The sequence below is a fragment of the Cydia pomonella genome, chromosome 18 (genome assembly GCF_033807575.1).
Source record: "Cydia pomonella isolate Wapato2018A chromosome 18, ilCydPomo1, whole genome shotgun sequence".
NCBI lineage: Eukaryota > Metazoa > Arthropoda > Insecta > Lepidoptera > Tortricidae > Cydia > Cydia pomonella.
Window position 1 is genome coordinate 5,297,286 of NC_084720.1, and position 25,072 is coordinate 5,322,357.

The following is a 25,072-nucleotide window of genomic DNA, read 5'->3' on the forward strand; positions in this document are numbered from 1 at the left end:
AAAGTTACCGACTTTATTCTTTATTACAGCTATCTATTTTTTCGAAGTAGTCACCGTGAACACGTATACACTTTTCCATCCGTCTAAACCACTTAGAAAATACCGATGACCACTCTTCTTTAGATACCTCAGAAATTTCATAATTATACGCAGCCAGGGCATCTTCTTTGTTCTCAAATCGCCTTCCTTTTAATTTTTCTTTAATTTTGGGAAATAAGTAAAAATCGCAAGGGGCTAGGTCGGGGGAATATGGCGGGTGGGGCAAGATAGTCACGTTTTTTGAGCTGAAATAGTCAAGTGTTCTAGCAGAAGTGTGAGGGGCAGCGTTGTCATGGTGCCAGAGCAGGTGCTGAGTTCCCGATTTCGGCCGCTTGTCACACCAAGCTGACAGTACTCTGGGGGCACAAACTGTCACATACCATTCAGAGTTGACTGTCCTTTGATCTTCTAGCACTATCGTAGCAATATGTCCCGTCTTGCAGAAAAATGAGGCAATCATTTGTTTTTGTGTACTTCGGGTTCGGCGACATTTTGTTGGCGTCGGCTCATCTTCAAAACACCATACTGTGGACTGCCGCTTTGTTTCGGGGTCGTAGTTATATAGCCATGTTTCGTCACCTGTAAGTATATCATATACATTTTTTTTCTCGCCAGCGTCGAATTTATCTATCATAAATTTGCACCAATCTACGCGGCGGTCTTTTTGCAAATCGGTGAGTTTGTGCGGCACCCATCTTGAACAACGCTTATGAAGGGCCAGATGATAATGAATTATAGTTTGCAATGCTGCTGATCCAATACCCAGCTCACGCTCGAGCTCTGCATATGTAATTCGTCGGTTCGCACGAACATTTTTTTCCACAGCCTGTACGTTTTCTTGAGTGACTGCGGTTGGCGGCCGTCCGGTCTTCGCCTCATCTTCAAAGGTCTCTCGTCCCCTTTTAAATTCAGCAAACCAATTAAAAACAGTTGCACGTGAACAAGCAGACTCGCCAAAAGTTGAAACTAAAAGTTCAAAACACTCTTGAGGTTTTAAACCTTTTTTAAAATCATAATAAATCATAACACGAAAATCACGTCGAGTGAGCTCCATTGTTGCGAAAATTTCCCTCCAAAATTACCCAGAAAAAAAATAATTAAAAAAGGAATCCTAACATTTTCCGAGTGTTCCATATTTGAATTTATTAGCAAATAACCTACCTTTACAATGGTGTATAACTGGCCAGTATCGATCAAATGACCATAGAGTATCTAACTTCTTTTGGCATGACCCTCGTAACATTGCTGCAGCGTCTCTGTTAATTGTATCATTTCCAGTGACGGCATATCACAAAATTTCTGCTAGTTTTTGACTAAATTTGTTCTAACTTTTATATTATTGTTAATAACGTCTTTAATACTTTTTATATTCGTATGTATAAAAAAACAACAAGTGCGTTTTTAGTTCCTTGGATTAAACTTCATTGTACACTTTTTGAAAAACGTGTTCGTTGGGACAATTCTTATAGTGCCTATAGAGAATAGATATGTAGCGCTTTACCTCCGAAATTCAAGCAAATATTGGAGTGTATGACAAAAAAAGATAAATCATTAAGGAACCCGTAAAAGCGCTTTGTGTCGTGTGAGACAGCACCATTTAAATGTATTCCTTCATACTTGTGTTGTGTGACCATATTTATAAGTGATAACTTTACATAATCCTCATAGTCTATTAGCTTTTCAATATGTCTTCATAACCGCTAATTATTATTTTTGATTACAGACATTGCAACCAACGGTAAAAACATTGTTTAGTGTACTCACATAATTAGGTCATCTTTTTTCTATAAAGATATTTTGTTTATCATGTTTAGTTAAATTTCTTCTTTTAGTTACTATTTACAATACATTTAGCTGCTTTTATGAATGTGATTTTCTATACTCACACGTAATTACTTCTGAAAAGCTTTGCAGGAATGTATAAATACTTTTGCATCCGTTATGTTAAATCCTAGCTTCTGTTTCAACTTTTCTCAAGAAGCCCTGGAGACCGCGATGATTCAAATAGGTTGTCCTCCTTAGTTAACACCAAAATCACCTGTGCACCAGGACGAGATGCCCCACTCTGGGCCAGAAGCCCCGGGCCCAGGAGAGAAGGACCACGGAGACTCCACGTCCACGTCCTCGGGAGGCAGTGGTGCGGGGCCGGAGGTCACCGTCATCAGACCGCAACCGCCCACACCGGCGCGACAGAGGAGTTCGGAAAGCAATAGGACTGAACCTAGTGAAGAAAAAAAAGGTAAAGATAGGACTTGTAAGGTTACCACCAGTTTGACACTGACATATTCGTTAGCGTGTGCGTAACATACTTTCTAATTTTCTATGCATCTCGTTTGTACTCGCATATTAGTGCGAGCGAAATGTATAGAAATAAGTTACGCAGATGTTATAAAATATGTCCATTTGACACTGCCAAGGTCAGTAATAACAATATTGCTGGCTATTGATTATTTAAAGTTATATGTCGATAAAAGAAAAAGCTTGATTTTACATTTTTAAAAGATAAAATTTTACCGATCACACATACCTAATACCCAACTGCCAAAGTGCACACCTACTTAAGCAGCTCGCTGTAAATTTAACATCGCCAACGATGCGATCAAAATGCAAACGTTTGTATGTCATATGATTTTTATTCGTGTCAGCTTATAGAATATTTGCGTCATAAAAACTTACATTTGCCTGTATAGTTCCATCGATAAATGATGATGCGTTCTTGGAAGTGAACGAGCCGCCAGCAGACCTCGCCAGCCTTCGACCTAGAACCAACACAGCGGGAACCAGGAGAACAGCTAACACTAGACGGTATGTATTGTAGTATTCTTCACTACTCTTCTATTATGCTATTTCATGCTGCTCAACAAATATCTGACGCAATTGTCATCACAGTTCGTGCGTTTCACGAAGGTCTTAATATTATAACTCTAAATTCCAACTTCGGATAATCCACTCGCTTCTGTACGATGAAATGTCTATCCACTGGTGAAATGTTATGCAATGTACTAATTAAATTCTAGGTTTACCAAGAGCATTCTGTTTATTTTCACTGTAGTGTTATTGATGTTAGCAATTTGCAATGGAAATATGGAATATTCATTGTCGCAACAAAATAGCAAACAATCTGGATCACAATGCATTATACAACACTTTTGACCTTTCGTGCTGTGTATGTTATTGTAAACTATACGTAAATAAACGTTTTCTTATCCAAATTTATATCATCCAATGCAGTAAAAGTAAGATATTCACAAATGCAAAATTACTGATTTCGGCATAAGCAATGAAGCGTATAAGATTTTTAAAATATGATACTATCATAATATTAATTTCAGTCCGTTACCATAAAATCAATATTAGAGCGATAGAGACCGATCGAGATTGATATCATGTTTATATTTTGGAAATCTGACTTTGCGTCGATTGTAGGGACTCACTGGGCTACTGTTGCTATAAGACTAGTCACATCGTAGCGTCTGTCATCAGCATGAAAATCGGCTGTATCATTATTTCGTTCACCTACTTTCAGAGTTAATTGTACCGTTTCTTTTCTTTTACTCATGAAATTGGCAACAACTTTATTGATTTGATTGCAAAAATTACCATCACCATGATTGTTTTTAATTTTATTTTTTGTTGTTACTTGCATCTGTTAGGAGACGGTTATGGAAACAGTAAGTCAAATAGACTCATTTGGCGATTGGCTTAGCTTGTAACTAGCGATGTAGTTAGTTGTAGTGCCTTGTACATTATACTGTTTAAACATAAATAATTCACAATTGGTTATAGCTTACACACACAGTCACTTAACTGCTAACAAACTGCACAATTTATTTGTCACTGATACTTGCGAGATGTCTCTACATTTTGTTGTTTTTAATGAAAGCATACATATCTGTCGTAACTTGTTCTTATTGCCGTCATAATAGCATAATTTCAGAGGAAAGATTTACAAGGTTTGATTTACATACGATTGTTATGTTCCTTTGGTATGTCAACATATTTTGTGTATAATCTCTGAACATAACAGATCCATACATTTGCACAAAAACGTCTGTTAGCCTTCGATTTCCTCTTATTGTTGTTTGCAACATGTATTTGCATTTTTGCGTGCTGCCAGCTAATTTCTCTAAACAATACAAAGGTAAGCTGTATAAAATCTGAAATCTTAAAAACAGTACTTCAATAACTCAAAGTACTGCGTTCTGATTTAGATTTATTCAGAACAAACATACACCAATTCTTTAATTACTAATAATATCTGTCTCTTTTACTTCTTTAATTGCCCACACTTTCCCAAACACTTATCTTTTACATGCACATACTACATTTAGATTATAAAATGTAACAAACCCGTTTTAACTCGATTATTTTAACTGTCGATGTGGTCACCAGGCGTTCGGAAGGTGGCAACGACTGCGGCATGGGAGGGCACTACTCGACGCAGCATCTGGCCCCGAGGAGACAGCACAGTCAAACGCATTCAGAACCTGACAACTCAGCTGTTGATGCTAGCTCCCTTCATAACTCTGTCACTGGCAAGTCAAGCTAAACGATTTTACTGTCTAAAGTTTTACATTTTTGCTGGTTAGTTAATCTATATTTAATATCCAACATTTTAGGAAGCGAAAAGTTTAATTCCTGTCTAGTTTTCTTCTTGACTTTAACAACTCCACACTACTGATAGCATACAACTATATTATAACTGTAGTGATTGACGAAAACATGATATTAATTTGTGAAACTGATAGGCCGCCTAACGTCTCCATCGTTCACTGGATGAATTTAAAATAATCCAATTCTAAACGAAAATTGCAATCAAATGAAATGTACTCATAACGTGTTTCCATAGGTCGGCAGTCAGGCTGGGAAGCAACCGGTGGCGCCACCGGCATGGGTTCAGGCCGAGCTCGGGTCGGCGGCGCGCCGAGATCTCTGTTGCTGGCCATGCACGAGTACACCAGCATCACCGATGAGCTGGAAACCGTGTATGGACTGTTCTCCCCGCCGCATACACCAAGGTAAGGTCTACTTATCCTAGCTGAGCGAAGGCGCCTGAGGTCACTACTACTGGCTATTCATCATCACAAACGAGTTGGAAACGGTTACTTCTATAATTATATACAATAGATGAGGTCGGACGATTCTCGAATAAACAATTTTTTATTGTGCTACAGTTATGGATAAATTTATGCTGTTGGTTTATACATAGTCTGGCAATTATATATGATTCATGCTATTTAAGATGTTTAGTGAGCTGCAAAATTGCATGGGTAAATTATGAATAAATTTGTTCAGTTGCATTTTTGCATCTGAGTGTACCCAATATAGCGTTTTCATTAGGGTTTCAATATAATACTAACGTAAAGTCCATCAGTGCCGCTTAGTATACATAATAACCCTTGTCTTTGTCTCGCTAGAACCCCCATCACATCTCGCCTGCTATCGCCCGCAAGAGCCGCATCGCCCTCCGTCCGCCGACGCCACGCCAGCGAAATGTCCAACCCGGAGTTCGCTCTGTACATGGAGAAGGAGCATCTGCGCGGTGCCGAGGAAGATGACTACATCATTATGGAGAACCTCATTCAGCGACGGTAAGTCTGGTGACGGTATATGTGTTCATTGGCTTTCCTTACATTTGTGAAGTTGTATGTGCTTGAGTAGTTTTCACTTCAATTTAAGCTTCTAGGTGAAGAAAAGATCTCTAGAACAGTTTTTATGGCAGTTTGTGGCATGGTAACCATTAAGTAATTTCTAACCTACATCAAACAAACAAATTCGATTGTGTTTCTATTGTTACAAAAAGATATCGAATCCGTGATGCCATGAACTATCAAAAACTAAGCAGACCAAGCGTTTAGGATTCTGGCAACAGCTGATTGCTTTAAGCATCCGCAGCGGCTTCGCAACCATCATTGTGACTTGTCCAATCATGATAGCGAAGTGAAACTACAACCGAAACTCTAACTACCGTAGCCTAGAAATCGAGTCTGTGCTGCACAGATACGACGAGGAGGCGGAGGGTGAGGGGGAGGGCGAGGTCAGTGGGATCAGCATCAGCGTGTGTGTGAACACGAGCGGGGAGGAGCAGCCTGGGGCACCGCCGCAGTCGACCACGCTGCTGACGGTCAATGACCGCCGGTTGCCGCATCAGAGGTATGTTGGTCGAGGTATGATAAGAGAAGGCTATTTTGTACGAAATTCCAGCGTAAACGTTAGCAAAGATTTTACGCTCCATATGTACAAGTTGCGGAATGTGTGAAAGTGAAAGAAAAAGTTGGAAAGGTTCTTAAAGGTGAAAACAAAAAAGGTACCGGTATAGACTAAGAACAATTGTCCCACGACACGTGTTGCGACGTCGGGTGAAGTGCCGCGACGTTGCCGGACTTCGCACGGCATGTCGGGCGGTCTGTGACAACTTTTCTAACTTTTTCAAAACTTTCTGCAACTTGTACATCTGTTACTTCTGATAAAATGCTCAAAATGTGATTGGTTTGCACTTGGCTTGATTCGTCGTAAAATAATTACCAGCGTAATAGCTACTTCAATCTAAATTCATTCATAGCCTTCTCAACACATGATTCCAATAGATATAAATATTCGATAGTTATTCATGTGCTACAGCATATCATGTAGAAACACATACAACAGCGATAGATAGCAGCGCATGATTCAAGCAAAACTTCAATTGCATCTCATGAATCAGAAGAAAAAAATAAGCTACTTTTAACACACCTAGAGTCGGATCAATCGTTATCGTTATTGCTAGAAAGCTGCAATTTGGCATGGATACATACTCGTAAATCATGCGTGGCAACAGAACGGTGAAATAAAAACCTAATAAAATAATTTTTAGCTTACCTCCCATAAAATTTTTTTTTTTTTTTTTAGCTTTGACACAATAAGGTGGGGTATCGTTGGATAGGTCTTTCAAAACGAATACGGGTCTCCACAAACCATTTTTTGATAAAGTTAAAAGATTTTAGGAAAAAATCGCTCCGAAAAAAAATGCCCTCCCCCCTTACTTTTGAACCATGAAAAAAATCGTGAAACAAAAGAAATACTTTAAGAACTATAGCAAACATGATCGGTCTAGCTGTTTTTGAGTTATTGCAAAAATGTTTTCTTCTTAGTAAAAAAAAAAGACGTACGAAGCGCTGCTGAGGTACTCCCTTATTCTTGTTATGTATTACATGATACTTACTAATTTATAGTCCTCGTTTGTCCTGTTCTGACAGAATGGTAACTGCAAAACCCTACACTGAGCATGGCCCGGCATGCTCTTGGCCGATTGTATGAAAATATGACTTAAATAGTAGCATTTTCATTATATATGTGAAGAGTTTGAGTTTAGACTCTTGTATGCGACATATCAACTTTTTTCACTTTTAACAAGCAGAAACGTCTGCGAACAATGCTATTAAGCTTAGAATAAATTTAAAAGTGGAAAAATTACCATCTTGGGTGAGACTTGAACTCCAGATCCATCCAGATCCAGAGGCCGTGAGTTCAAGTCTCACCCAAGACCACCACTCCAAAAAAAAACAAAAGAAGAAATAAAAAAGAAAAAAGAAAAGAAAAGAACTCCACACCACCACTCCACTTTTAAATTTATTCTAAGCTTAATATCAACTTTTTCATATTAAGCTTAGAATAAATTTAAAAAGAGAATGAATAGTCGTTTAACAATTTCATATCTTGGCTATTGACTAAAGATTTTGTTAACATGTGTATTAATTTATAGACATTCTCTGAGGAGATCATCAGCCATCGACAGCAGGGAGCTGCCGAGTCCGCTACAGCCGCTACTTGGAGACGATGCTTGCGGAGAAGTGCTGCTACCCGTGCCGAGGCAACCTTCAGGTAAAAAAGGTTTCGGCTTGGTAACTAGATCTATTAGGTAGACCACTTTGCTTTATCTGTGTCAACATGAGCAACGATCTCTTTCTTTGTTAAGGTTTTGTTATGTTTCATTTGTCTGTTTAGTTTTCATTAAGCTACAATAGTTTTTTTTAAACTATCTAAACTTAAAAATCTAACCTAATGTGTGAATGTCACGCCCTCACCAGACAAAAATGAAGGACTTTGGAGCAGCCTACCTGGAACCAAACGAATTCAAAATGCTACGCATGAGCTCCATCATCTGGCACATGGAGATGGTCGAAAAAGCTCTTAAGTAGACGGATCTTTACTAAGGTGGCAATTGCACAAAAGATCCCTATGGGTCGAAGTGTAAGCCACAAGAAGTCTAAGAAAAGCGTAAAATAAGATACCCTAACCTAATAGTTATTGCTTTTGGGGAATATGCATTTCGAAGTAATTTCGAATGAAGCAGCAAAGGATACGTTAGAGAAAAATATCTCTGAACATCGATTATAATATGTTTACAATAAAATTTTCCGAGAATCCATATTTTGAGAGAATTTACTACAGATACTAAAATTGTCAACGGGACAGTGTTTGTTTGTCTCTCATATGCAGCTTATGTTGTATTTTATAGCGTTAACATCAATTTCTATTCTCAACAATGAATAAAATAGCAATGAAATAAATTATTTCTAGATTAGATATTCATCTAAATCCCCCATCCCATTCGGGAGTGATCTTTTGCGCTCGTTTTACACCTTTCATTCTATTTATTTATCCCAGCGGTCCATTAACCAATTGTTTTCGTTCCATCCATCTTTGGCGTGGCTATAACGACTTGAGTTACTTGTAAAAGACTCGATAAGAGATATTAAAATAAAACTTGTCTACACTGGCAAGGGATTCAATTAAAAGCTGATTCGGGAATAATAAATGGACTTTTTAGGTTTTTTTTTTAACTAATTAGGTTTTTCAAACTGATTTGTGGTTTGTATAGTCTGTCAAGCCATTTTCGTCAGTAGAAAAAAGCGGCAAATAGAAAAACTGTAGGCGCGAAGAGTTATCGTCCAATAGAAAATATGAATTTCGCGCATTTTTCTTTTTTGAGTTGAGTTGACTGTTGAGTTGATATTTGTATAATTTATAATAGAAATAAAATTCGTTACTTTATTTGTTTTATATTAATTCCCCACATCCTTACGTTTATCCAAAAACTGTACATAAATATTAGGTATAGGTACAATTAATTTGACCTGGTTCTTCTGAATATAGGATGAACATAAAAATTATAATTAATTTTTGAATAATTAAAATAACTATTGTAGGTAATGGGAATAAGACGTCCAAGACATTTTTTGCTTATCTCCAGGTGAGACCAACGCGTCCAGCGACATGTCCCTTTCGCACATGGTGAGCGAGAATCTGCCGCCACGGCCGTCCATCGTGCTGGACTCATCGCAACTGCCTCGCCAGCGGTCCGCCGAGCAACCGCAGCCACAGCCGCAGCCGCCGGGGCCCGCTCGGCCTGAGACAATGTGCTAGATGGTGAGTGTGCAAACGCTTAAGCGGGGTGATCAGCGGGGCATCAAGCGGCGTCCATATTAAACAAATGCAAACCCATGTCTTGTGCACGCTGTCCAATGTGCTAAAACGTCGTGTGTACTGAACTTATCGCAGCTGCTTCAACCACAGACCGCTTAGGATCGAGTTGTCGCACGTAAGAATATACCTGCGTGGTACAGGTGTACCTATTAAAAGGCAATTGACCATTTTATTTGATACAAACATACAAAATACAGTCGCCATCAAATATAGTGGAACGGCAAAAGTACTCAAAAATATCTGAACACGCACTATAACGCCTTATATTCCGTCATATTCAACCTTTTTGCATATGTGTATCAATACTGATGTATATTTATGTATAATCTTGTTTTTGTTTCTTCAGATCGCCATCCTAAATGAACACAACAATGCACCAATCATCAGAAAAGACCCTGAAACCAGCTTATGAAAAATATTCGAGTAAACTGCGCAAAAGTATTAATCTAATCATAATAATAGAACACCAAAAATTACGTTTAGTGTTAAAATTACATTTTTGAGAGGTTTTCCATTTAGGGCCTTGTCGGAACCCCTTTTTCGGCGTTGAGCCATTCGATGTACTTACTCTTGACTGTCTGTCCCGTGTGATCTAGTATTAGACTGAAACTAACACTATTCTAAATCAAACCATATCCTTTGTAAACTTCACTAATTGTTAGCACGTTTAAAACTTTAACTCGCTGTACATTTGCTAAGCTCCTGATTTGAAACCATGAATGGTCCAAAGTGTCTATTCACTTCACTTAGGTTCAGTTGCACCAACCACAGTGAATAGACTGATCACACATCAGAGACTTCCTATATGATAAAATCTTGCGAACGCTTTAACAGTGACAGAAGGTTTGGTGCATCTGACCTTTACTCGTAATGTAAGGCCTTAGTGAATGCCCGAAGCGGAGCGTTTGGCGGGGCGTGCAGTGTGGCGTCGAGCTCACATGAGCAGCGTGCACTGCGGCCGCTCCTATACGTTTGCATTTGTTTAACATGCACGCCGCACGGCCCGCCCCGCTGCACGCCCAATTCGAACGTCCACTCAGGCCTTACACTCAGTTCGGAAAAGTTTTGTTCGGCGTTCAAAATCTGCACGCAACTACTTACTTCAACCGTTAGCGTCGGATTTTGTGCGCAGGTTATAAAAATAATTAGGTAAATATATTAATATATAGGTAACATTTAAATTATTTCCTGCGATGGTGAGGTGAATATGAACTATGTTACGCTCGGCAGCCAAGTTATTTCGCGTCCCCAGCTTTCAAAGTAAGCACTGTTGTCTGTTTTTTTTTAACTATAAATAATGCCATACATTTTCTATACTATTTCTTATAGGCAGTTTTTCACAGTAAAAAAAAACAGACTAAGTATAGCGCCAAATAACTTGGTAGTCCTGCGTGACATGCAATTATATCTTACTTTAATAATCGTTACTTAAATATAAATGTAGTGTACAGACCGTACGTGTACAGGCGACGTAGTAAGAACTGAGTGGAAGACATTCGACAATACATTCGTACATGTTATCTAACGAACTTGGAACTGAGAGTAGCCTAGGTTAGGTAAATAGTCCGGGGCAATGGAATATGATAATTGTATTTTATTTTTGACTGCAGCAACGCTGGAATTGATCCTGCCAATATTAATAGCTTATTTATCTGCACGGGCTATATGGCCAATATGTCGATAAGTGTCAAACTGAATAAAATTGGGATCCATTTCTTTCTTTTCTGGAATAGTTTTGATTTGACAAGTATATATATAATCAGAGGGCGTGACGGTGACGGCGAAAACCGAAATTCGCAAATTGCGGGCATCTTTTACTTCAATTAAGGCGTAGTTATAGAATGACAGTGAAAAAATCCCGTAATTTGCGAACTTCGATTATTGCGGTACGCCCTCAGTTACATACATTACATACTTATTTAAATTTGATGATCCCATATTCTATCGAACACACTTTATTTAACAGTTTAATTAAATACTTTGTAATATCAAATAAAATTAGAGTCGTAACCAGTTGAGAGTCGAGACTTTTTTTAAGTAGAACCTGGTTATATTCAGTACTTTGCGTTAAAAAGTTTTATAAGAGACATAACGAAACGCATTATTGCATTGTAAATCAATTGTATAACTTGTGTCGTAATGACGAAACACTGATGTTTTTGTAAGTATTTTTTTACCTAGACTTAAATCGACCGGGATATGGACCGTGATTACCTTTTGTATTGTTTTCGAGCAAGAGGTAATCACGATCCCGGTCGTCCTTATCCCGGTCGATTTAAGTCTAGTGAAACTAACCGTGAATCATTGTATACTGTGTTTTTTTACTTATTGTGTTTGACACTTATAAATTGTTTTCATATACTTTTAAATTTAAAATCACTGACTTTTTAAATTGTTGACCAATTTAAATATTTAAGCCGTTTTTAATTGTAATAAAATAAATGAAATAGTACTAAGTTTCAATCCCTAATAAAAAAGGTCATCACAATGTGTTCAATTATACCAAATATTTTGTGCAAATTTTACCGTTTTATTGTATTTGCAGTACAATTGAATATTTCATCTTTGTATATAAAGTAGATTGAATATCAACGGAATGATAATAATGTTAATATTACCTTATAGGTTATTTAAAAGCATTACTGTTTATATTTTTATCTTAGTAATAATTAAGAAATTAAATGCAATAACTTGTTTGTTTTATAGATAATAATGAACGCATATCGTTTTGTCTAATTGAACAAAATATATTATGAACAGAAGCAATAATAATGTTCATGAAAATTTTATCAGGAAAATGTCAAATTTAATTGAGTAAATATGTGGCTCTACCTTTAATGAAATTTATAACTATGTTAAATGAATTATTTCACCAATCAATCGGATATTTGGTTTGATGTTGCCCTTTAATGAAATAAAATTATATATAAACTATACCGTAGTTATGAAGTTATCACGAATGAAAGATTTTTGGTACTTAATGTAAGATTGGCAACATAAAACAGTATAAAATAATGAATGAATATTACTTAAAATCGCTGGCCGAATGTACTTTAAAAGTCTACATTCAATAAATTAAACTTTAAGTACTTAGATACCTCTTATTGACCCACATCATATATTATTTGAGTAGAAAAAAATATGGAATTATGAATATAATATATCCATATATTATCAGGTATTACATTACGAGATATAAAATCATAATCAAGAGGAATAGCTGTCATATTTTATTACGTAGTGAAAAATGAATTGTATACAATAATAATTTGTACCTAACAAAATACCTACAAATCAAATTATTTATCATACATATCTCATATAATAAGTTAACTTTTTGACGAAATACATTATTATGAGCATGAGAGAATAAAATATCATTGAATGAAAAAATATCAAATGAAATGTATGATGAAGTTGTAAATATTAACATTTTAATATTGTTATTTTGTACCGATATGTATAGGGCTGACAAGTACCGCCTGACTTGTATTGGAGGCACAAGTTTTTCGTACACCAATTATCTTATAGTATTGTTAAACCATAGTAGTAAAAAAAATGAAGCAAACCTCTGTAATAAATAGTGTATTGAATTAAAAACGCCTGAAGTAAACTAGTACTGTTTGAAATTACGACGACGTACGATTACACAAGACGATAAAATGTACCGCAACACGTGTCGGTAACGACGCCGGACGAAGTAGCGCAACGTTGCCGGACTTCGCTCGATAAGTATGGCAACAGCGCGCGACACATGTCGCCAGCGACGTCGGGCGAAGTAGCGCAACGTTGCCGGACTTCGCTCGATAAGTCTGGCAACAGCGCGCGACACATGTCGCCAGCGACGTCGGACGAAGTAGCGCAACGTTGCCGGACTTCGCTCGTCATGTCTGGCAAAAGCGAGCGACACATGTCGCCTACCGTGTGTCATAAGTCTTGCGATGTTACCAGTATGTCGATCGAAGTTCCCTGACGTCGCTACCTATTTAAGTTGCGCTATCTCGCCAGATATGTGAAGCATAATCGCTCGAGTTTGCTTGACTTGCCGCCGACACATGTTGCGGGACATTTGCCTCCTAGTGTATTTTATTCTATTCTGTAATTGCACCCTAATAGGGTGAAATACATATCTGATGTCACCACCAATCAACCATTGGTTTCTAGATTTTACTGACCAATTTTCGGTGGTAGCATGGCTATAGCATTTTTCAAACGGCTTGGGTACGGATATCATCTCCATAAAATTTTCTGAGATTTTGCGTTTTAAGGTTATATATGAAGATTTGTCACTGTACCCAATTTGTTTGAAAATACTGTAAGTGTACCCTATTGCCGTACTTGGTCTTTTCTACTTTGTCTATTTCTGAATCTCAAGCACAGCCTTCAAATCAGTTTGTAATTTTAGTACTTTGAAAACGTTACAGTTACTGTTTAACTTTAGTTTAAACTGAAAAGTACGTAGTTAAAAATCAAATGCTACACCGTAAAAATGTTTCAAGCAACTCGTTCTAAGGTTCGAATTCGAACATGAAGACTTAAAATAACCCATAATTTTCAGTTTTAAAGGTGTTAACGCATTTATCAATTCGAATCGGCTTGAGCAAATAAACCCTTGAAAATTCAATACGTTACTGGCTCTAGGCTCCATAGTACAAATAAAAAAGACATGTACAGTCGCCATCACCATCAGATATATCGGAACAGCTAAGGTGCTCAAAAATATCTGAACACGGACTTTAGCGCCTTGATAATAGAGACGTGTTCAGACATTTGTGAGCACCTCTAGAAGCCGTTATCGATTTTAGTTGCAAAAATGTCAAAATTATAGATTTAGTCGATGAAATTAACTCTTCCTTTTGTTAACTATTAACTATTAGAAATAACAAGTAGGTACTGGTTTCTATTAGCACGTCTTGTTATCTTTCATTTTAATAAAAAAAAAATTAAACATAGTCACTTAATTAGTAATGATTTTTTTCTGATGGACGTTTAGGTAAAGATATTAAAGCTCTTATTTGTAAATTTCGTAAAGTTTGGACTGCTAAAAATAATAATTTTGTATTACACATATCCTGTACTTCAATTTTAATGAACTACATTTTTGTTGTTATAAATTTGAAGTAGTGTAAATGAAAGTTAGACGAAATGCTCGACTTCAAAGTCTGGAGCATCGACGCAAGGTTGCCAGCCTAACGATCTTTTATAGGATACATTTCGGAGAGTGTGCTGAGGAATTGCACAACCTCATTCCTCGCTTCAACATTCCTTATGCGAACTGCCAAGGAGTGGAATGCCCTGCCCGAGTCTTGTGTTTCCGTATGAGTACAATCTGAATCTCTTCAAGGCTAGAGTAAATAGGTATCTCATAGGCAAGCGTGCTCCACCGTAGACCGCATCATCACTTACCATCAGGTGTGATCGTGGTCAAACGCCTGCCTATCCTCCATAAAAAAAAAATTCTCCAGAAATCACTTCAAAACAAGTGACAATTCCTTAATTTCAACGTAATTTTTGACAACAGACTACAACATTTTCTGAAACTCTACGTATACATCATTTTGTATAATTTACCACCATAATTTTTTTGATTATGTTTTAAAAACTGTCCCTTCTCGTCACATATTAGGGGGCGTCCATAAATTACGTGAGGTGTTTTTTTCAATTTTCTGACCCTCCCTCCCCCCTTGGTGAGATGTCGTGAGATTTTATTCAACCCCCTCCCCCGTCCCCCAATCTCACGTGAGATTTTTCAGAATGTGGGTTTATTACGTAAACGCGTTGGATTGTTTATTGTAAAAAGAAAAAACAATTTGGTTCGTGCTTTTATTTACGACTAGTTTAAGCATGTACATACAATTTGGATTAAATGGACCAAAATAGTATTTTTTTTTTTGTTTCAATCAGAGAATAAATTGCGTGATATTTGTCGAGACCCCCCTCTCCCCAACGTGAGATTAGATGAGATTTGACTCGACCCCCTCCCCCTTTAATCATCTCACGTAATTTATGGACGCCCCCTTACCGGGGACGCACGCTTGCGACCTTATTATTAAAAGGCATTTAGATATTACGTAACAAAGGGTGTACAATTTCAACGACTAAATCTATTATTTTTACATTTTTTCTCTAAAACCGTTACCGGGCTCTTAACCCTTTTCCAAGCCGCACCAATCTACAAGATTTTCTCAAAAAATCCAAATATATTTCAATTAATCCAGCTTTGATGATTCATTTGAAGACAAGTAACATTTCCTGAAAGTGTAATCTAATTTGAACCTTCAATCGGAATGCTAAAGTTGAAATTCTAATGGCGCGTATGTGGTCGATAAATCGTACTATGCCTGGAAAAGAGTTAATGGCCTAAGCCAATTCTGTCTTGATAAATACGGTTATCATACCTATTGGCGCCATTACTTATGGGCTTATTAAACTACAAGTATTGAAATAAAAAGTCTTTTAATACTAAATCTACGAAGGTACTTAATTTATTTTGTCTTACATTTCATATTTAGCAAAATTATGAATTTGTATAGGATAAACCCTTATTGTTTTATCTAGATTTGTTTAATCATTCTCAGAGTGATAGTAGTACTTCGTCTGTGTTATGTAAACATAATGTACAATAATACAATAAATATATTTGTGATATTACAATTTGTTTTATTGTGTGCTCGACATATTTGTTAGTTTGTGAAAATCTTCTTCGATGTAGGCGTTACTGAAACAGTGAATAAATACTTTAACCATTTTTGGCACAGACCAAAGTTTCACTTTTACTCATAAGGAAATACAAACCATACAAACGAGATGATCAAATGGACTAATTTCATCAGAAAACAAATTAACGTAAATTTCATTTATACTCTGTATCTTTAGGTATTGAAATAAAAGTAAACAAAATCTACCCTCAAATGGCTCTCTAAGCCAGTTGAGGTTAGATGAAAACATTACATGATCCAGACAGTGCAAGTGTTATTTTAAACATCAAACTTCTATGAAATTATGACGTTTACTTAACACTTGCAGTCTGGGCTATCAAAATCGCTGCCAACTTATCTTGATCTGACTCTAGCTCCCTTGCGCCCGGGAGGTTGGCGTTTGAGTGATGTTTGTGATTTGTTCATTAAAAATACAGTGTTAAAACTTTAATATGCCTTAATACAATTAAAGACTTGGCTCATAGCTCCCGTAACCAGGCTATAAAATCAAAAAAAAGCGTCAAATGTCAGGTTAAATGACATAATGGCAACCGGTCTGGCCTAGTAGGTTCGAATCCCAATAAGGGCTTCCGCTAGCTGGCGCGGGTGCACGGAGCGGACGAGCGGGTTAACGAAAAATAGTATGAGCGACGCTAACTGAAGCGGACGCATGCGGCGGATTTCACCTACAAATAGCACCCGCGTGCGCACGGCGGGCGTCCGCGTCAGCTAGCGTAGGCCCTAAGGGCTTTTATTTGTATCAATTGTATGATGAACACAGATATTTGTTCCTGCGTCTTGGGTTTTTTCTATATATTTGAGTATTTATATATATAGCGTTGTCTGAGTACCCAAGATATTTTTTTTCTTGAGCTTACTGTGGGACTTAGTTAATTCGTGTAAGAATGTCCTATATTTAAAAAACGACGTTTCATTGTCTCACCTCGATTTACTTGCAATGTAAGTCCAGTTTCGATTTAATCCGCGCTTGGAATTGTAGTATCGCCCTCAATGCCGTTAAATCTTTCTGCACTTGTACGGCTGTATTTTTAATCAGGTATGCCTTTTGCTTAAGAGCATATTTCCATCTAGTACCTTGATAAAAGGATAATAAATAATAATAATTTAGCCTATATACGTCCCACTTCAGGGGGTCTACCGCGAAATCCGCAAATTGCGGGGATCTTTCCCTTTTACTCTCACTAAGACGTAATTCGAGTGACAGAGAAAAATGCCCGCAATAATTGACGAACTTCGATTTTCATTATAGTCCTGAGCACAGGCTTCCTCTCATGCGAGAGAGGGTTTGGGCTACAGTCCCCACGCTAGCTCAAAGGATAAAATTTTATTTGATAATTAAGGGGTGAAAAATTGTATAAACACCTCTATGATTGACGTGGCTCCGATAATGATACGTCCCTGACTACAAATCCTGTCAAATAAGGAACGTTTTTATCAGTGATATTTATTTGTTCCTGAGTCATGGGTATTGGGTCGTTGTATGTATATTAAGTATGTATTTATACTGAGTGCGATATACGTATGTATACCGTCGCAAACCTTACAATCTTTGCTTTGTTTGGGGCTTGGTCGATCTGTGTAAGATTGCCCTCAAATACGTATTTATTTGTTTTATTTTTTATATTTAAAGAGTCAAAGAGCTGCTTAAGTGTAACGTTTCATTAAGATTCAATTTCTGTCTGTTTTAAAAGAAATGACGCTATACTGAATTAGTACATTACGATACAAGTGCGAAAAATAGGAAATTCGAAACGAGTGGCGATACATAAAAACACGACCGAAGGGAGTGTTTTAAATCGACACGAGTTGCGAATTACCTATTCGCACATGTATCGTACAACGTTTTACAGTACATATGGCCCTTTAAATGTTCGACACAGTAACGTAATATGCAAATTTTCACACTAGTGCGGTAAAGTACCACCATATGTACCAAAATATGTTTAATTTGCTAAATAGCTACTTTTAAAAATATAAAAGACGAATACGCAAAACGGTAGAAATCTTACAAGATTTAACCCGTACAAACGTAGGTACATAGTTACATTGCCAGTTAAATAATAGTTTGTAACAATATGTATGAGTCTCGGCAGTGGGAATTACGGCGTAACTAAATAAAAGAGTAAAAAAAGTTATATAAATGAGCGTAAAAATACGTACCCGATACCATTGCAATTAATAACATGATCATTATTATGAATAAAATCTTCATGCTCGCGAGGGAACAAATGCCTTTAAAGTTAAAAATCAAAGTTAAATATCTTGAAATTATGCAGCAATGCGACACACATGCGAACAAATTGACTTTGATTAACTGGGGTTACATTTTGCGGTAATTTATGTAATTAATTTTAATTAAACCGCGATTTAAGAGAAATTTCGCGGACGCTCCACCTGTGAAATAAGCTATGCCCAGAGCGCCTACCATGAACAACGTTCGACGTGTTGCCTCCTTGTCACACTTACGAATTTACAAGTGCGACAGAGAGGCAACACGTCGAACGTGGTTCGCGGTAAGCCCTCGGAATTCTTCAAAAAAGGAGTATACAGGTTTTGAACTGTTGCTGAAATTTGCAGGCGTCCATATAAATAATTAAATATTGACGTATGCATATTTGGCACAGACGTGGTTTAAGTGGTATATTTCGGCGACCTATCTGGCTTAGTGGGACGCTGGAAATGAAGCCGATGATCCCGGGTTCAAATCCTGGTAAGGGCATTTGTGTGATGTGCACGGACATTTATTCCTGAGTCATGGAGCAAAAGGTACCACATTGTTGCTTGCCATAAGAACGCTCCGACAGGTTATTCGTACAAAGATACGAGCAAATTCCGTTCTTATAGTAAGCGACAACGTGGTATATAACTTTTGCTTGAGAACGTCACAAATATTACATATATCGCTGTCTAAGTAGTACCCATAAAACAAGCCTTATTGAGCTTACTTTGGATTTAGTAAATTTATATAACTTAAGTCGTATTTTTTTTTTTCAAATATCAGTATCTAACTCTGAGGTCTAAACAGACTAGTCATTTGAAAAACTAGGGAAATCCGTTAATTGGTAATGATTACTTTTTCATGTGCATTGTATTACCATAGGATGTGGTATCATTTGATTGGTTTTTATAAAGATAAGCTCAACGAGGGTGCGGAGTGTTAGGGACGGCAACACGCATGTAACACCTTAGGAGTTGCAGGCGTCCATAGGCTACGGTGACTGCTTACCATCAGGCGTGTCGTATACTTGTTTACCACCGACGTATTATATAAAAAACAAAACACCAAAAATAGAAGCGCAAATTAATTTATTTAATGTAATGCTTGTTGTTGTCGTTATTTTCTGTGTCAAGAAAATAAAATTGCATACTTTACAAATCTCCTTATGGCGTTACTGAAATAATAAATAGGTAGTTAAGTACTTATCATATTTTTGTCTCAAGCCAGTATTTAACTTAGTGTTTTTTTAGCTTAGGTTGTCTGGAAGAGATCGCTTTTTAGCGATAAGACCGCCTGTTGTTACCTGATTCTATTTTCCTTTAAAATTCATTTGTAGTTTTACATGTATGTAAAATGTATAATTGTTGGTGCAATAAAGAATATTTACTTACTTACTTACTTACTTAAATTTAAATTTATCGACGCAGCGACTACGTTTATTCATCTCAAAGGGCCTACAGCGAAAATAGTTTTTTCGTTACCTGGGTCAAAATTCTTTTCACTGACTTGTTTCTGACCACTCTGTCCCGCTTGCATGTCTTCTATTTAGATTATATTTTGCATGAGAACAATTAAAAACAAAATTCCATCTCATTACAAAAAGCTCCACTCCTTCTAATTTTTTTTGGGACAAAAACAAGACAACGAATTGAATTTTGACCCACCTGCCTCTCTATTGCTCTTGCATATTCGAAAGATAAAGAGGCAGATAACGAAATTTTCATTTACGCGGAAGGCCGTCAGGGTATCCAGGGATTCCGAATTGCGGCCGCCTCTGTAGTCCAGCAGGGCTGAGATAGACGGCTCTCTATCATTTGTCACCATACCTGTCACGCTCTAACAAATACGTAAGTGCGAAAGTGACGCATGATATGACCAGTGACAAAAATGCGATAGCTGCAGGTTAAAATAAAACAAGTCGCTATTAGCGTACCATTCGCAAATCGTTTACGAAAGTAGGTTCAGACGGCTTACCGCACCCGCGGATATTTAGAATCAAAATTTCGTTATCTGGGTCATACACATTTTTTAGGAAACTTATTTGCGTTGACCGCAAAGCTAATTTTTACGCGGCACCTTAACAGGCGGGATAGATTTTTCAGTACTTCAAACAAATAAGAAAAAAAGAGTCGTTAACTTTGATTGTATTGTCTGCCGAAGTGAACTTTTTCTAAATTGTGTTTGACGCATCTGCCTGTATCGCTCTTGTACTTTTTGTCTTCCAGTGCGCAGTGGGCCTAGATGATAATTGATAATAGTTTGTGCTACGACACCGAAACAGTATATATCTCTCTATCGCACTAATGGAAGAGTGATAGAGCAAAAATATAGTGTTTCGTAGTCGTAGCGCAAACGATTGTCATCTTGGTTAGGCCCTCAGAGATATATTGTGTAAAAAGGTAAATAGACAAACCTCAGATCATAAAAAGAAGATCAACTGATCATTTTGAGGCGACAAGCGCCACGCCGCCATGGCATATCTCCTTTTATGACCTGAGAGGCAAACGAACCGGTTCGCGGTAGTCCCTCAGATATGACGAATTTGCTGTGCCGATTCGGGCAATAGAAAACAGCTACCGTATCTATTAATGCATAATACTGCCAGCACTACTGTTGTGAGTCCCGCTGTAAAGACCGGGCGAGTGCGAAAATAGCAAGATTCCTATGATATACGACCTGACTAGCCACTTAGTTTTTATTTTTTTGTTTAATTTATTTAAAACACAAACAGTCACATATACAAATGGATTTGAAGTACAATGTATGAATATACTTAAGAATCATAGACCTGGTTCATTATTAAGTACATAATGTTAACATACATACTAACAGCAGAAAGAAATCATGAGCAATACTTAAATTATATTTACCAGTCTTCAGAGCAAAATCAGTATCTAAATATCACATGAATTCTTACGTTTAATGTAATTGGGCAGAAATTAAAAAATAATAATAATAATGAATATATGAAATTATTTGGATGGTAAGTAGAAGATTGGTAAATAGGTTTAACATTCATGTCTATTTCATTATTATCGGATATTTTTTTACGGCACCATATATATACCATACCATATATATATTTGTTTAGTGCAGCTCAAGCAAGACTCGCAAAATGCGCGCGATGATAATCAGCGCGCGAGCGGTTCGCGAATATCTACGAGCAACGCATTCCCTGATCTGAAGGCGTTAATTATTACTATAGAGAAGCCATACCGAACAATGAAATTGACGCAATCGCAACCTGGGGGCCTACCGCGAAAACCGAAATTCGCAATTTGCGGGGATCTTTCTCTTTTACTCTCACTAACACGTAATTAGAGTGACAGAGTAGAATGCCCGTAATTGACGAATTTCGATTTTCCCGGTACCGCCCTGTACCTACCACGCGACCAAAACATCGTAAGCGCCCGCGCCGCAAATTCATGGCATTTACGCGTTTACGTCGCGAGGTTGTTGGCAAACATTTCGGGTTGGTCTCGGACTGTCTAGAACACAAAATAACTAGTGTAATATTTTACCTATATCCCTTTTAGTCTACATCGCAAACGGTCTAGAACACAAAATGACTACAATTATTTAGACCTTTATTTATCTACGTATCGTCGATTTACCTTTACGGGGCTCCTATTTCTGTGCGGTTTGGCCTTCGGCCATTAAAAGATAACTAACTAACCTAACCTACCTATAAGTGGTCATTTTGTGTTCTAGACCGTTTGCGATGTAGACTAAAAGGGATATAGGCAAAATATTACACTAGTAATTTTGGGTTCTAGACGGTCTGAGACCAAAGCAACATTTCATGACGCAAAATACTGGTTCTCTGTCCCGATTCTAGACGTAAATAGTAATAATAGTTCGATGTCTAAAGCAAAGACCATATAATCACTACGTCTTAATGACGTTTCAATACTTTCAATAATCTTACCTCGATTTACTAACAGCTTAAATCCAGTTTGGCTTTATTGCGATCTTGGAATTGTAGTATCGCTCTCAATGACGATAAATTTTGATTGACTCTTTCACATGTTGCTTTAACTTGCGTGGCCGTCACTTTGAGGGCGCGTTGCCAGTCACCTAGTTATAAATGTAAATATAAAAACAAATATAAATATGTATATTTTATAATTATATACTGTATCAATGATTTATCCATGGTAAACTCTCGAAGGGCTAAATTAACTATTATTACGCATGCTTCAGCCAGCCAACAAATTGACCAGCTAATCAGTTGGCTGAAGAACAACCAGCCAAGACATTGATCGCAACGTTTACCAGATGGCTGAACGTCGTGTGGTCATTTACTTAGTTAATTTAGATATTCATGAATTTTATGGTCGGTTAGGTTAGGTTAGTATTTAAGCGTATATAGTTTATTTATGTTATTTCATTTCTTTACATTTAAATCACTTGGCTGAGTGAACCAGTCGTTTTCAAAGGGCTGACTTTCAATACGCCAATTAGTTAAACGTTGAGTGATTTTTCTATCGGTCTAAGCGACTAATTAGCTGGCTAACTTAACCAGACGGGCTACCACACATATATAGAGTCCGTCTAAGCTAAACTTTTCACTCACTGTGTAACTTAGTTCAATAATTTTAACTCTGGTTCCCCGCGATACAGGTGTAGCCTAGTGCGGAGACCCCTGACATATTCTGTTATATGTTTAATTGATAATAAAATTTATTCTTTATTATTATTTACTTGAACTAAACCAAGGACGTGTCGTTATTAAAGTTAAATTTTCATAATTTTTTTTTTAATTAATGATGACATTGCCACTCTTTTTCATTGCAAATGCAATCCAGAATTACCTTAGTTAAATTATTTATAAAAGTACAAGTCAAAGTGAGCAAAGCTATTAGCCTGGCTGGCACCTCTGCATACACATTTGTACTCGGGGGTGCTAAGCTAATAGTTTTGCTGGCTTTAAATTCGGTACTAAGTTCGATATTTGTACATTTTCTTTACGCAATTAAACATGCATTATTTTAAGTTTTACGCGCCGGCCAGTCCACGTTGTAAAATCTACTCGATCAATATAAGAAGGCTCCGTTTCCATACATATTATTAGCAATCAGTTACCTTTTTAACTCAGTCAGATAATATAATGAAAAAGCACGAGTGTTATAATATACTGAAAAAGCACGCGTGTTTAATATCTATTATGAACCAAAAATCGGTGGAATAAAAACGCCGTTTTGAGCAAGTGTGATGAAAAATAAATAAATTTAAACTGGTACTTAAGGTAAAATTACGCACCCGAAACCATTGAAATTACAAAAACAAAAGTTATTAATATTAATAAAATCTTCATAATGCCTGTGCCTTTCAAAGTAATGAGTACACCGTGAACAAAGTTTCGTATAGGGCACTAAAAATGAGAATTATCATACGGCAAAAAAAATCATCAGTGCGAATAAATTGATTACTAAATTGATTTAGGGTTACATTGAGTAGCAATTAATGTACCTAACTAGGTACTTAATTTGAACTTACTGCGTAATTTTAACAATTCCTCGTGCACACACAATTCACACAAAGATACACGAGTCGCTTAATTTCAAACTCTGATAAATCCACTCTTAGACCACACTCCTAGAAAATATCTATACCATATTACCTTTCTCTAATACCAAAATTGCAAAATCTCACAGTTACATTTATCCAAGTTTGAAGTTAAGCGACTCACACATGACCCGGGTCAGTGGCGGATTAACCGAACAGCAGAAAAAGCATATGCTAAGGGCCCCGCGCCTAAGGGGGGCCCCGCGCTCCGACCCTGACCATGCGATTTCGGCACGCGGAACCGGCCAAGTAGAACTCGCACTCCGCGGATCCTGTACCACCACATTTTATTTACAATGTATTTTTTTTCGTAACTCAGTAACAATATTGATCAATTATTATTAATTGTTATTATCCTGTCTATTTTTCTTTACAACGATACCAAATTTAAAGATTTTTTTAGGCTTACGCAAAGACCTAGAGCAGAGTTTAGCATAATACTGAAGGTGCAGAGTGTTAGGGAAGGTGCAAACTTTTGTGCATGGCTAAGCTGCAGGAAACAGCAGAGCTCGGAAACGAACAAAAGAAGATACTGTGTTTAAAAACATATTAGTGAAAAGCAAGGAAGGATGATTTATTTACTAATTATTATTTCAAATAACAAATTGCACCTTACAGCTAATGCCTAATGATGATCAGCTTTGAGCCCGTAGTAGGCCAAAGGACGCGCTCCTCTACGGCTGGCCGGGCCCAAAATATGCCGAGTTGCTGCAAAGCCGTGATACATATGATCTAATTGTCAAAATGTTATAAAAAGAAAACAGCGGGGCCTCTATGCAGGGCTTTGCATTCGCATAAGCCGGATGTAAAGCCCTACATAGGGCCCGATACACAAAGCATCCCAGCAAGTCGCACTTTCGAGCAAGAACTAAGGCCGAGCAGCAGGCAAGCCGAGATCAATTCCAAACTCTGTTCTCCTACAATTCAGTCTTTGCATGGTGGCGCGCCGTGATTGAACGCTCCGGGCCTCCACCCTTATACGGAGCTCGGCCTACGGCCTCGTTCACACTCTGGCATTGATTTCATTCTAGACTCTGCTTTCCTGCAGCTTGGCCTTCGGTTT

At 37.3% G+C, this 25,072-nt stretch overlaps 1 protein-coding gene and 2 long non-coding RNA genes across 4 annotated transcripts in view; 1 reads left to right on the plus strand and 2 right to left on the minus strand.

The window, feature by feature from the left end:
- The window catches only part of LOC133527836 (transient receptor potential cation channel trpm), a 399,070-nt gene extending 382,912 nt beyond the window's left edge, over window positions 1-16,158 (plus strand). The window contains exons 26-35 of one of the 2 annotated variants that reach the window (XM_061865024.1): window positions 2,089-2,278; window positions 2,730-2,844; window positions 3,693-3,710; window positions 4,432-4,574; window positions 4,889-5,057; window positions 5,457-5,630; window positions 6,013-6,192; window positions 7,781-7,899; window positions 9,272-9,447; window positions 9,851-16,158. In XM_061865024.1, coding sequence (XP_061721008.1) covers window positions 2,089-2,278; window positions 2,730-2,844; window positions 3,693-3,710; window positions 4,432-4,574; window positions 4,889-5,057; window positions 5,457-5,630; window positions 6,013-6,192; window positions 7,781-7,899; window positions 9,272-9,444 — 1,281 coding nt within the window. In that variant the 3' untranslated portion in view covers window positions 9,445-9,447; window positions 9,851-16,158. Of the gene's footprint in view, window positions 1-2,061; window positions 2,279-2,729; window positions 2,845-3,692; window positions 3,711-4,431; window positions 4,575-4,888; window positions 5,058-5,456; window positions 5,631-6,012; window positions 6,193-7,780; window positions 7,900-9,271; window positions 9,448-9,850 lie in introns of both variants that reach the window. The other variant, XM_061865026.1, reaches the window with a different exon arrangement.
- Window positions 16,123-18,590, minus strand: LOC133527847 (uncharacterized). Its single transcript, XR_009800923.1, has 3 exons — window positions 18,384-18,590; window positions 17,146-17,297; window positions 16,123-16,222 (listed from the first exon to the last, which is right to left on the minus strand). It is a non-coding gene; the product is annotated as an uncharacterized LOC133527847 (long non-coding RNA).
- Window positions 18,591-19,512: 922 nt separating this feature from the next.
- LOC133527859 (uncharacterized) lies at window positions 19,513-23,824 on the minus strand. Its single transcript, XR_009800925.1, has 3 exons — window positions 23,704-23,824; window positions 22,370-22,518; window positions 19,513-19,615 (listed from the first exon to the last, which is right to left on the minus strand). It is a non-coding gene; the product is annotated as an uncharacterized LOC133527859 (long non-coding RNA).
- Window positions 23,825-25,072: the final 1,248 nt, after the last annotated feature.